The sequence below is a fragment of the Bufo bufo genome, chromosome 4 (assembly GCF_905171765.1).
Source record: "Bufo bufo chromosome 4, aBufBuf1.1, whole genome shotgun sequence".
In the NCBI taxonomy this organism is placed as follows: Eukaryota; Metazoa; Chordata; class Amphibia; order Anura; family Bufonidae; genus Bufo; species Bufo bufo.
In genome coordinates, this window is record NC_053392.1 from 225,875,571 (window position 1) to 225,890,381 (window position 14,811).

At 41.0% G+C, this 14,811-nt stretch overlaps 1 protein-coding gene across 2 annotated transcripts in view; it reads left to right on the forward strand.

Moving 5' to 3' along the window:
• The first annotated feature begins 273 nt into the window (after positions 1–273).
• Positions 274–14,811, forward strand: part of LOC120997963 (probable cation-transporting ATPase 13A5) — a 262,081-nt gene continuing 247,543 nt past the window's right edge. For both annotated transcript variants that reach the window (XM_040428345.1, XM_040428346.1), the window contains exon 1: positions 274–454. In XM_040428345.1, coding sequence (XP_040284279.1) covers positions 392–454 — 63 coding nt within the window. In that variant the 5' untranslated portion in view covers positions 274–391. The remainder of the gene's footprint in view (positions 455–14,811) is intronic.

Genomic DNA, 14,811 nt, shown 5'->3' on the forward strand with positions numbered 1-14,811 from the left:
TTAAATACTTTTAGTAGCAGTTTTTGGGCAATTTTCTTTTAAAGATTCTCTATGTATACTGGTTAGTTTTTGGCCACTGTCTTTGAATCTTGAGTATTTGATAATCTGACACAGATACAATTACACTGATGATAGATTAAAGGAATCTGGGTGTGACTTACTTTATTTTCATCACAATTGAAAAGATGGAACACAGTACTGCCAATGCTGATTCATCAGAAGCACAAAGCAGAGGTAGTTAAAGAGGTGTGCGTATTATATAAATGTTGAAGAAGGTTGGTTACTTTATTTCATGCCATCTGTGCTGCTTGGTGACATTAAACTGAACTCATCTCTTCTTACTGCATTCTGTGAAAGGGAACAATTAAGTTGGTCATTTGTACCGTGAAACATGAAATCAAAAGAACACAAAGATCATCGCACAATAATTAACGAAGGCCAAGAAAATGAGATGGTGAGTATTTCCTGCTGCACTTGTCCGGATAAAGAAAATTATCATATGCTATGAACATAAACTTTCTAATTACCAAATTGACATAAAGACATATATTTTAAAGGCTATAGACATAGCATTTTTCTTACCATAGATTTCCTATTCTTTTTGTGCCAAAATAACTAATTCTCATATTCTTTTAGTAAAAATCTAAGTTTTTCCTCTACAGCTTTCCTTTTCCTTGCATTTGCAGACTGTTGCTTTCTACCTAACAGTGAGCCTATCAGAGGGCTGACCTGATGGCTCTATCTGGAGCCCTTATTTATACTTTCCTGACAATTAATAAACATATTTAGCTTAAAGGGATCTCCATGCTACAGATATTGATAAGCTAACCTCCAAATAGGTCATCAATATCAGATTGTGGTGGTAAGGCACATGGCAATCAGCTAATTTAGCCTACAGCACATGTAGCTGGAGACAGACAGCTCTGTAGATTATGAAGTGGCTGAGCCAGTTTACTGCAGCTCAACTCCCATTCAAGTGAATTAGAGCCAAGCTTTAATATAATTCCACCAGAAACTACACAGTGTTTGAAACCTTCTGCTATACCCCCCAAAACAGGTGATCAGTGAAGGCGCCGAGTGTCGGACTCTACCAATTTTATATTTATATGATATATTATCGGCAGCCCAGAGAACTCTTTTAAATGAGTGTTTATGAGCTGTCAGAGAAAATTGTGCTCCCAAAGGAGTCCATGGTGTTTAAAGTATTAGTTGAAATATAATGATGCATTTTATCCTAAGGAATTAGGATATTATATCATGGCGATATTATGTTCCATGTCATGTTTAACAAAATAACTAAATACAAATACATCAAGTATGATGTACAGAGGCTTGGATACTATAAGTAATCTGTCAGAAGGTATGGATTTTACAGAAATAGTTTTTCATTTCATTTACCAGTGGGCATTGGAATTAATAGCAGCAGCTTATTAGAACGGATATTTATTTATTTATGTTTATTCTTAAAAATATCTTAAATATCTTTATTTCAAGTCAAGGCGTTTAACAAGAAAAAAAGCCAATATCCCATCCATCAATTTTTTTGTTACAAATAGAGATAAGCGAATCGAAGCTGAGGAAGTGGAATTCGTTCAGAATTTCAGGAAAAATTTGATTCCCACCGAATGCGAATTTCCTCACACTTCGTGATAAGGAATCACATTTTTTCCTAAAATGGCTGCTTTACGTGTGAGAACATGGAGAAAGGAACTCTGGGAAGGTGGGATCACCTATAATGCCATGCATGCAACCAATCAGCAGACAGCTAGACCTGTGATGTCACAGCCCTATAAAAAGCGTCAGCCATCTTAGATTCTGCCATTTACCAGTGTACTTAGTGCAGGGAGAGACATCAGCAGGCGCTAGGGACAATGATAGAAAAAACGTCATTGTGCTAAAAATAAATAAATAATGATTTACAAGAGCAGGGAAAGATTATTCAAGGTGTAGGGAAAGGATAGTGAGGAATCATTCCACAGCATTTCTGTTGAACAGGGTTCAATCGGGGAGGTTGCAGCCTGGCTAATAGATACAATCCTATTACACCTTGCTGCACTGACTGGGGACCCAAATTGCCATTATACTGCTCTGTAATGCAATCAAACCGTTCTTATTAGGGTGCAAGTGCTGATTGATACAGGCATTAACAGAGGTTATTACAAGGAAATATTTCTACATCTTAGTTGCCCTTGTGTGGTGCAGTTATATGTTCTAAAGCATTTTTTGGCTTGCATTAGTGGGAAAAAAGGGCATATTAGTCGTTGTGTGGTGAAGTGGTAAAATTACTGCCCAATTTGTTGTGTATTAGTGGCAAAAGTCAAATATATTTGCCGCTCAGCGGTGCAGTTATCTGTACTAAAGCCCCTTTTTCTGTGTATTAGCGGAAAAAGAAAAAATATATTTGCCGCTCAGCGGTGCAGTTATCTGTTTTAAAACCCTTTTGTGCGTGTATTAGTGGAAAAAGGAAAAATATATTTGCCGCTCAGCGGTGCAGTTATCTGTTGTAAAGCCCTTTATTGCATGTATTAGTGGAAAAAGAAAAAATATATTTGCCACTCAGCGGTGCAGTTATCTGTTTTAAAGCAATTTTTTTTGTGTATTAGTGGAAAAAGGAAAAATATCTTTGCCACTCAGCGATGCAGTCATATATTCTAAAGCCCAATTTGCCGTGTATTATTGGCGAAATAAAAATATATTCGCCGTTCAGCCTTTTGTGTAAATGTTGAAAAAAACTAGGGCCTAATTGCCGTTCTGTGGTGCAGTTAAATATTGTAAAGCCCAGTTTGCCGTATATTACTGGCGAAATAAAAATATATTCACCGTTCAGCATTGCACTTGTCTTTTGAAAAGCATTTTGTGTTGTTTAAAAGTGGAAGAAAAATTAGGGCCTAATTGCCCTTGTGTGGTGCAGTGATATATTCTCAAACCCAGTTTGCCATGTATTACTGGCGAAATAAAAATATATTCACCATCCAGCATTGCACTTATCTGTTGAAAATCCTATTGTGTTTTGTAAAAGTTGAAATAAATTAGGGCCTAGTTGCCCTTGTGCAGTGCAGTGATATACTCTAAAGCCCAGTTTGCCGTGTATTAGTGGCGAAATAAAAATATATTCGCCATCCAGCGTTGCATTAATCTGTTAAAGCCTTTTGTGTTGTGTAAAAGTAGAAAAAAATGTGGGCCTAATTGCCATTCAGCAGTGCAGTTATATGTGGTGAAGCCCTTTTTACGGGATGGACCGAATTACGTAGTGGTGAAATGTTTATGTGAATCAGGCTTTTTTGGGGAAAATTGATGGGGGATAGTAGACTTTCTTCTGTATGAACCGATTTCCATTATCCTTTCATTGGTGAATTTTTTTATTTAAACCATGTTTTCTTCGGGAAAATTGATGGGTGATTGTACACCTCCTTTTGTGGTATAGACCAAATTACGTAGTGGTGACATTTTTTATGTGAAACAGGCTTTTTTGGGGAAAATTGTTGGGTGATAGTATGCATTTTTCTGTATGAACTGAATTCCATTATCCTTTCATTGGTGACTTTTTTTTATTTCAACCATGTTTTCTTTGGGAAAATTAATGGGTGATTGTAGACCTCCTTTTGCTGTATGGACCAAAATACGTCATCGTGTGTCCTGCAGTAAACATAATATAGATGCTGATAAAAACACACCAGCAGTCTTTGCCTTTACCATCTATTCACAATTAAATCAAGCAGCTTCTTTAAGTTGAAAACATTCAAGTGTTTTTATCTGCTCCGTCTGCATTCGATCTCCACAGCACACCAGACATGACAGGAGAACCTCTGCTTTGAAGTTCAAGTCCAGTTTTATAAGATCAGGAGTTCCATCAGAATTGTGGGTAACATTCTTGCTCCCTGTGCAAAGCCATAACAAAAGGACTCCATAGGCATACACATCAGAGGAAGCTGAAGCTGTTTGCCCCAATTTTAATTCAGGAGTAGAAAACAGCGGGAAGCAAATAGAGGTGACTGAACTCGGCTGCTCTGTATCTCTCGTGATTTACAGCAAGTACATTATTTTCATGTAGAGATCCAAGTATCATGTAAGAGGCATGTAGTGTATGCAAGCCATGTGTGACCCTACTAAATTAAGGGCCTACTTGACGTTCAACGGTGCAGTTATATGTAGTAAAGCCCTTTTTACGGTGAGATTTTTTACGTGACACTGGCTTTTTTTTTTTGGAAAATGTATGGGTGAATGTACACCTTCTTTTGCGGTATGGACTAAAGTACTTAGTGGTGAAATTCTTTATGTGATAAAGGCTTTCTTTGGGAAAATTTATGGGTGATTGTACAACTCCTTTTGCGTTAAGCACCAACTTACTTAGTGGTGAAATTCTTTATGTGTCTACTATGTCAACAGTCAAGTCACACTATATTTGGGATCACACAGAGAGAGTTGGGTATACAGTTGCAAGAAAAAGTATGTGAACTCTTTGGAATGATATGGATTTCTGAACAAATTGGTCATAAAATGTGATCTGATCTTCATCTAAGTCACAACAATAGACAATCACAGTCTGCTTAAACTAATAACACACAAATAATTAAATGTCACCATGTTTTTATTGAACACACCATGTAAACATTCAGAGTGCAGGTGGAAAAAGTATGTAAACCCCTAGACTAATGAAATCTCCAAGAGCTAATTGGAGTGAGGTGTCATCCAACTGGAGTCCAATCAATCAGATGAGATTGGAGGTGTTGGTTACAGCTGCCTTGCCCTATAAAAAACACACACCAGTTCTGGGTTTGCTTTTCACAAGAAGCATTACCTGATGTGAATGATGCCTCGCACAAAAGAGCTCTCAGAAGACCTACGATTAAGAATTGTTGACTTGCATAAATCTGGAAAGGGTTATAAAAGTATCTCCAAAAGCTTTGCTGTTCATCAGTCCACAGTAAGACAAATTGTCTATAAATGGAGAAAGTTCAGCACTGCTGCTACTCTCCCTAGGAGTGGCCGTCCTGTAAAGATGACTGCAAGAGCACAGCGCAGACTACTCAATGAGGTGAAGAAGAATCTTAGAGCGTCAGATAAAGACTTACAAAAGTCTCTGGCATATGCTAACATCCCTGTTAGCAAATCTACAATACCTAAAACACTAAACAAGAATGGATTTCATGGAAGGATACCACAGAAGAAGCCACTGCTGTCCAAATAAAACATTGCTGCACGTTTACAGTGTGCACAAGAGCACCTGGATGTTCCACAGCAGTACTGGCAAAATATTCTGTGGACAGATGAAACCAAAGTTGAGTTGTTTGGAAGAAACACACAACACTATGTGTGGAGAAAAAGAGGCACAGCACACCAACATCAAAACCTCATCCCAACTGTGAAGTATGGTGGTGGGGGCATCATGGTTTGGGGCTGCTTTGCTGCGTCAGGGCCTGGACAGATTGCTATCATCGAAGGAAAATTGAATTCCGAAGTTTATCAAGGCATTTTGCAGGAGAACTTAAGGCCATCTGTCCACCAGCTGAAGCTCAACAGAAGATGGGTGTTGCAACAGGACAACAACCCAAAACATAGAAGTAAATCCTCAGAATGGCTTAAACAGAAGAAAATACGCCTTTTGGATTGGCCCAGTCAGAGTCCTGACCTCAACCCGATTAAGATGCTGTGGCATGGCCTCAAGAAAGCGATTCACACCAGACATCCCAAGAATATTGCTGAACTGAAACCGTTCTGTAAAGAGGAATGGTCAAGAATTACTCCTGACCATTGTGCACGTCTGATCAGGAAACATTTGGTTGAAGTTATTGCTGCCAAATGAGGTTCAACCAGTTATTAAATCCAAGGTTTCACATACTTTTTCCACCTGCACTGTGAATGTTTACATGGTGTGTTCAATAAAAACATGGTAAGATTTAATTCTTTGTGTGTTATTAGTTTAAGCAGACTGTGATTGTCTATTGTTGTGAGTTAGATGAAGATCAGATCACATTTTATGACCAATTTGTGCAGAAATCCATATCATTCCAAAGGGTTCACATACTTTTTCTTGCAACTGTATTTCTAATTTAACATCACACAAATTAATAATAACACAATCCCTCCCAAACAATCAAATTAAAATATCTTATAAAAGCATACAGACGATACCATCAAACATTATATGATGTAAACCTCACATAGGTTAGATGATTGCAGGGGTAGACTCATGTGTAGACTAGTAAGTAGTAGAATCTTGGTAACTCATAGGATCCATCCACAACAGCTGTTTGGGCATATACATAATTTTTTTAGGATTAAAAATAGTTCTGTCCTCATATGGTTCCACTGTCTGTATGTGGTTTCAAGCATCAATTATTTCAATTAAAGGACTTGTAATATCTGGAGCTTTGCTGTCTCTCAGTTCAATATTAAGCACCGCCACATAGGTGGTACAGTGCTATAATATATTGCTCTCATACAATATCCCAGTGTGGTTTTGAATATAGGGCAATTAAATCAGATACTTGTAGTGCGCTGTGTACCACGAATGACTATTTTAAATCCTGTATTCATTGTTGTGCAGGATGGGAAAATATATCATTGCATATGAAATGTCCCATTCATGATATATCTCTCCCGACGTCTTCGCGGATACCGCTGTTCACAGATACTGCTGGCCTCTCGCGTGGTAATCCAAGCTTGGCGTCCCAAGTGTTCTGTGTATTCAGGTGCGTGCCCGGCCAGGCACGGGCCAAGCAAGGGTCGGATCAGGCAGGGATTCAGAAGTTCTGGAAGCGCTTCCACATAGAGATTTTCTGGTACAGTTCATCTCCGACTGGAGTATGCGGGTGCTTTGTTGATTATACCAAACGCGTTTCGAAGTCCAATACTGACTTCTTCATCAGTGGTCACCCGCCTCTCCTCGTCACATTCCTTATATACCCTCCTTGGGCTGGATATAAACACCGGTCTTTATATCCAGCCTAAGGAGGGTATAGAAGGAATGTGACGAGGTGAGGCGGGTGACCACTGATGAAGAAGTCAGGATTTGACGTTTAAACGCCTTTGGTATAATCAACAAAGCACCCGCATACTCCAGCCTGAGATAAACTGTACCAGATAATCTCTATGTGGAAGCGCTTCCAGAACTTCTGAATACCTGCCTGCTCCAACCCTTGCCTGGTCTGTGCCTGGCCCGTGCACGCACCTGAATACACAGAATACGTGGGACGCCAAGCTTGGATTACCACGCAAGAGGCCAGCGGTATCTGTGAAGACATCGGGAGAGATAACAGCGGCCAATACACCCATACACAGTGGGACACAACTGACAGTACTGGTTAATATTGGTTTGCTACTGTAACAAAGTGAACATATATCATGAATGGGACATTTCATATGCAATGATATATTTTCCCATCCTGCACAACAATGAATACAGGATTTTAAATAGTCATTCGTGGTGCACAGCGCACTTCGAGTATCTGATTTAATTGCACTATATTCAAAACCACACTGGGCATCAATCATACAGAGCAATATATTATAGCACTGTACCACCTATGTGGCAGTGCTTAATATTGAACTGAGAGACAGCAAAGCTCCAGACATTACAAGTCTTTTGATTGAAATAATTGATGCTTGAAACCACATACAGACAGTGGAACCATATGAGGGCAGAAGTATTTTTAATCCAAAAAAATTAATGTATATGCACAAACAACTGTTGTGGCTGGATCCTATGAGTTACCAAGATTCTACTACTTACTAGTCTACACATGAGTCTACCCCTGCAATCATCTAACCTATGTGCGGTTTACATCATATAACGTTTGATGGTATAGTTTGTATGCTTTTATGAGGTATTTTAATTTGATTGTTTGGGAGGGATTGTGTTGTTATTATTAATTTGTGTGATATTAAATTAGAAATATACCTAACTCTCTCTGTATGATCCCAAATATAGTATGTCTGTTGACATACTAGCCATTATAAATATCTTTTACTGACTAGGTGAGTCAGATTGATACGGGGCACATAACACGTGTTGACTGATAGGTGAGCCACTATATCCTTTTTTTTCCATAGAAATATTTTATGTGATGCTGGCATTTTTTCTGAAAATGTATGGGTGAAAGTACACCTCCTTTTGCGGTACAGACTGACTTACTTAGTGGTGAAATTCTTTATGTGACACTGGCTTTTTTTCAGAAAGTGTATGGGTGAATGTACACCTTCTTTTGCGGTATGGACTGAAATACTTAGTGGTGAAATTCTTTATGTGACACTGGCTTTTTTTCAGAAAATGTATGGGTGAATGTACACCTCATTCTGTGGTATGGACCGACTTACTTAGTGGTGAAATTCTTTATGTGACACTGGCTATTTTTACGGAAAATGTATGGGTGACTGTACACCTCCTTTTGCAGTATAAAAAGACTTACTTAGTGGTGAAATTCTTTACAATACACTGGCTTTTTTTCGGAAAATGTATGGGTGAATATACACCTCCTTTTGTGGTATAGACTAAAGTACTTAGTGGTGAAATTCTTTATGTGATACTGGCTTTTATTTGGAAAATGTATAGGTGATTGTACACCTCTTTTTGTGGTATGGACTGAAATACTTAGTGGCGAAATTCTTTTTGTGATATATGCTTTCTTTGGAAAATTTATCGGTGATTATACAATTCCTTTTGCGGTATGGACCGACTTATTTAGTGGTGAAATTCTTTATGTGACACTGGTTTAGTTTGGAAAATATATGGGTGAATGTACACCTCCTTTTGGGATATGGACCGACGTACTTAGTGGTGAAATTCTTTAAGTGATGCCGGCTTTTTTTCGGAAAATATATGGGTGAATGTACAGCTCCTTTTGCGGTATGGACCGACTTACCGTATTTTTCGCCCTATAAGACGCACCGGCCCATAAGACGCACCTTGGTTTTTGGGGAGGAAAATAAGAAAAAAAATTTTTTTAACCAAAAGGTGTGCTTTTGGTGGGTTTGGAACTAATGGTGGTCTGTGGATGGCACTATTACTGGGGATCTGTGGATGGCACTGTTATGGGGGGATCTGTGAAGGACACTGTATGGGGGGATCTGTGGATGACGCACTGTTATGGGGGGGATCTTTGGATGACGCACTGTTATGGGGGGATCTGTGGATGACGTACTGGTTATGGGGGGATCTGTGGATGACGGACATTGTTATGGGGTGATCTGTGGATGATGGACACTGTTATGGGGGGATCTGTGGATGACGGACACTGTTATGGGGGTGATCTGTGACGGACACTGTTATGGGGGGATCTGTGATGAACACTGTTATGGGGATCTGTGGATAACGGACACTGTTATGGGGATCTGTCGATGACGGACACTGTTATGGGGGGATCTGTGAAGGACACTTATGGGGGGATCTGTGGCTTGCACTGTTACAGGGGGGATCTGTGGATGGCACTGTTACAGGGGGGATATGTGGATGGCACTGTTACAGGGGGGATCTGTGGATGGCACTGTTACAGGGGGATCTGTGGATGGCACTGTTAGAGGGGGGATCTGTGGGTGGCACTGTTATGGGGGATCTGTGGGTGGCACTGTTATATATGTGCAATCGACAGACCCCCCACCCCATAACAGTGCCATCCACAGACCCCCCCAGCCCATAACAGTGCCATCCACAGACCCCCCACCCCTTAACTGTGCCATCCACAGATCCCCCCCGCCGCTCCAGTATACTAATATAAAATGTCTTATTCAATTAAAAGTTATTACACATGCCCCCCAACTCCTAATAGTACCGTACATCCTAACCGCTTCAGTAGAATGCAGGCAGGCCGGGCGGCCGGCGCGTCACTCACTGACGTCACTTGCCTGCGCCGCCTGCTTCATTCATAAAGTAGGCGGCGCAGGCACGTGACATCAGGGAGTTACGCTGCCGCCCGCCCCGGCCTGTCTGCCTGCATTCTACTGAAGCGGTTAGGATGTACAGTAATAGGAGTGAGGGGGCATGTTTAATAACTTTTAATTGAATAAGACATTTTATATTAGTATACCGGAGCGGCGGGGCTATAGTACACTGACTGCACCGCCCCGCCGCTATTGCCGGCCCCCAGATCCTCCTCCCAGTCCCTCCCCGCTGGCTCGTACATCGCATTTTGGGGGGGAAAACGTGCGTCTTATGGGGCAAAAAATACGGTACTTAGTGGTGAAATTCTTTATGTGACATATTATTAATTTTTTTTTAACATTTATGGGTGATTATACACCTCCTTTTGAGGTATTGGCCAAATTACATAGTGGTGAAATGTGTTATTTGAAACTGGCTTTTTTGGGGAAAATTGATGGGTGACTGTACACCTCCTTTTGCTGTATGGGCTGAATTACGCAGTGTTGAAATATTTAATTTCAAAGTAAACTTGGCTGCTTTGTATCTCTTGTGAAGTCAATGTCTCCAAATATGCCCCTCTCGTGATTTACATCATTTTCATGTAGAGATCTATGAATTTTGTTGGAGGCATGTAGTGTATGTGCAATGGCCAGGATATGGGTTGCTAAAGTTCTGTATTTGTTGTGACGCCAATTGCAGCGTTCGCAGGGTACTACCCCAGGGCTCTTCCAAGGTGTTATAATGCATGTCCCATATAAAGAATATGGATATAAAGAAAAGAAAAAAAGCGAGGGTTAATCCAATCTAGTGGATGACTCCAAGAGATAGGATATAACTAGAGGCGCCAGTAGATGGAGAACAAGAAAAAAGAGGCAAGAAAATCAAGTGTAGCAGGGGAGGCAGCTGAAAGGGGTGTTCACACTGAAAGAGATCAGTGTGTAAATGAAAGTAAAAGAAAGTGACTAAACAAGTCAAAGAGGTTACACCCCTATAAGAAGCGCCAATCCCAAAAGTGTATCAGAGAAAAAAACAAAGTGATCCAAAGATTAATAGCTTAAAATGAGGGTTGGGTGTCCACCCTAATACAGGGTGACTCAAGGAGAAGGGGGAGTCAGTGAACAATAAACACACTACTAGAGCATACCTATAATAACAGTTATTTAATTAAATTAATCACATATATTAACTATATAAAGGTATATTGGAATAACCAAAGATAATAATCAACTCACTTCACGGGGGGTGGCCAGCTGGATAAACTTAAGACACCAGCATGGACCAATAACCCCCCAGTCAGGAGCGCCTGTAGAGTCTTCAAAACTGATAGTTGCCCAGTATGGAAAGAAAGGCTTCACCTCAGAAATATTGTTGAAGGCTTTGGCTTCTGGTGGCCCTTAATATAGGGCTGTAAAACCGCCAATTAGATGTCTTTTGGGGGGCAGGGTGAACACATGGGGCGCTGGAAGTAATGGCGGTCCAGGTGGATTGCACCTGTCACGACCATGGTTATGGTCGTGACTCTTTGGTCGCATGCAGTTGTCAGCTGTTTGTTCTATGTTGTCAACCACAGGTGAGGGCTCTGGGTTTGTTGCCTCACGTGTGGTTGCCGTTGGCAACATATGGTGTTTGGAGGTGTAGCAGCTGGAGCTGGTGGCTAGGCGGCTCGCTGTCACGGCATGCGGTTGCCTCTGGCAATGTGTGATTTTAAGTGTTCACTTTCTATGTTTGGTGTTAGGGAGTTTGTTCTGTGTACACTTCTCCTTTAAGTGACACTTACCTTGTCTGGTGATGAAAGGGTTAACTTTTTTCCTGGTGTGTGTGTGCGTGTGTGTGTGTGGGTGTGGCTGCTTGGGCTATTTAGCTCCTGCTGGAAGCCAGAAGTCTGAGGGGTACTCCTGCCATGCTTTATGCTGGAGTCATCCTCCTGGTTCATTTACCATCTGTCCAGTGAGGGCCACCCTTGTGGTCATAAAAGTAATGCATGATGTTTAGTTGATGTGGTTATCCTTTCTATGTTTATTGCAGCTATGGCTGTCCTGGTTACCTGTGTGATTTGTGGTGTGTGCTGTGTCCTTAGTGTTTGTGTGGACAGCAGTACTGGTTTGGAACTGGTGTAGTTCACCTGCCATATCCATATGTCTGTATATATTCCCCCTTCCTTGCAGCTTGGCCAGTGAAACTCCTGTTCGTCCGTATCTTGGAGGAACAGGTCGTCTTACCCTGCTCCTAGCACAGGGTTTTCCTGAGGGATAGTAGGGACCCGAGGTTCCATAGTATGAGCCCTCCTACCATCTGGGTTGGCTCATACAGTTAGGAGTCAGGGTCAGTATTAGAGACGCGATATGAGGTGACCTGATCCCTGATCCTGTGGTCCTGGCCTAGTAGCTACCCTATTCCATAACATCGCACGGATGAGGGTTTCCCCCACTCTCATCCGTGACAGCACCATCCTGGTCTCAGTCTTCAGTTCCTCAATTAACACTACAGTAAATGGTTGTACCACCACAAAAGGTACTGGCGTCACGACTACAAGGGACCTTGCCATAGGCACATTAATACAGACCATCAAGGGCACCTCAAGCCACCATCTGGACCGTGTCCCTTACACTAGAGTGTGCCCCAGAGAATTCTTGTGCCGTTCTCCTCTTCACTTATGCGAGCCTGCCCAGGGACGACGTAACCATGAGTAACCAGAGCTGTATTGACCTCGGCCTACCTATTGCTCACACCGTGACCTCACGTATAATTCCCCTGTTTGGTCTGGCATACCGCATTAGGAAGGGAAAAATAATCAGTGACGTCAACACAAACTTACTGCTGACATCCTCATCACTCTGTTGAGGGGCTCTACTTGTATAAGCGTTTAATAGAACCGGGTCTGTAGACATCTATATGGAATCAGCTGATGATGGTGTAAAAGGAGCGCGCTTCTTCTTGGCGCTAACATTGACCTATAAGGCTGAGTTCATGCGTGAGTTATTTGGTCAGTTTTGGCCCTGTGACTGCGCAAATAAGTGAAGTGTGCAGTGATTCTAAGAGCGACGCCTGTCATCTGCATGTCATACGGACTCACAGTATTATTTCACTACCAAATCAGACTCCCTATGCGTGTTACTACAAAGCACAGTGTTCTACACCACTATAAAGGCTCTGCAGCCAGGAAATAACAGTTTTTCTATGTAATTTGCTGCAAATTTATTCGGATCAAACCTAATTTTTCCCAAAAAATTCTGCAAACCGGTGAATCGAATTTTTAAAAAATTCGCTCAGCTCTAGTTACAAAGTCAGGGAGGAGAGAGAAGAAGAGAAAAAAACATTGTGCACTGATTATATTATACTCCAGTATTACTGTCCATACTCATGCCAAGAAAATATGTTTGTGTACATGAGCCCTAATACTAAAACTGGTGTGAATTGTGGTGTTGGGTGATCTTGGTGAAATGTTGAAATCAGAGGAAAAGCGCAACCTGATATTGCATGTTTTATTTATTACTAGCGTTACTGTAATTAGATTGTGGTGTTTTGACAAAGTATCCCTGAAGGGTGAATCAGAGGATAAAGTTAAAAGGTCTGATAATGTCAAGCAACCAAAAAGTCTTATGTCCCAAAAATGGTACCCATGAAAACATCACGCTTTTTTTGTCACTTTGCCTCTTAAAAAGAATAATATCAAGTCATCAAAAAGTCTTATGTACATGAAAATGGCACTGATGAAAAGTACAGTCTGTCCTGCAAAAGGCAAGCCCTCGGACATTTATGTTGGCAGAAATTTTTTTTTTTTATGGATGCTAGTATATCGCGATGCTAAATATTACAGATTTTTAATAAAAAGGGATTTTATTATGCAACAGTAAAACATGAAAAACCTATATAAATTTAGTATTGCCATAATCATATCAAAGTTATCAGATAATATATATAGTCGTGGCCAAAAGTTTTGAGAATTACATAAATATTGGAAATTGGAAAAGTTGCTGCTTAAGATTTTATAATAGCAATTTGCATATACTCCAGAATGTTATGAAGAGTGATCAGATAAATTGCATAGTCCTTCTTTGCCATGAAAATTAACTTAATCCCAAAAAAAACTTTCCACTGCATTTCATTGCTGTCATTAAAGGACCTGCTGAGATCATTTCAGTAATCCTCTTGTTAACTCAGGTGAGAATGTTGACGAGCACAAGGCTGGAGATCATTATGTCAGGCTGATTGGGTTAAAATGGCAGACTTGACATGTTAAAAGGAGGGTGATGCTTTAAATCATTGTTCTTCCATTGTTAACCATGGTGACCTGCAAAGAAACGCGTGCAGCCATCATTGCGTTGCATAAAAATGGCTTTACAGGCAAGGATATTGTGGCTACTAAGATTGCACCTCAATCAACAATTTATAGGATCATCAAGAACTTCAATGAAAGAGGTACAATTCTTGTTAAGAAGTCTTCAGGGCGTCCAAGAAAGTCCAGAAAGCGCCAGGATCGTCTCCTAAAGAGGATTCAGCTGCGGGATCGGAGTGCCACCAGTGCAGAGCTTGCTCAGGAATGGCAGCAGGCAGGTGTGAGTGCATCTGCACGCACAGTGAGGCGAAGACTTTTGGAAGATGGCCTGGTGTCAAGAAGGGCAGCAAAGAAGCCACTTCTCTCCAAAAAAAACATCAGGGACATATTGATCTTCTGCAGAAAGTTTGGTGAATGGACTGCTGAGGACTGGGGCAAAGTCATATTCTCCGATGAAGCCTCTTTCCGATTTTTTGGGGCATCTGGAAAAAGGCTTGTCCGGAGAAGAAAAGGTGAGCGCTACCATCAGTCCTGTGTCATGCCAACAGTAAAGCATCCTAAGACCATTCATGTGTGGGGTTGCTTCTTATCCAAGGGAGTGGGTTCACTCACAATTTTGCCCAAAAACACAGCCATGAATAAAGAATGGTACCAAAACACCCTCCAACAGCAACTTCTT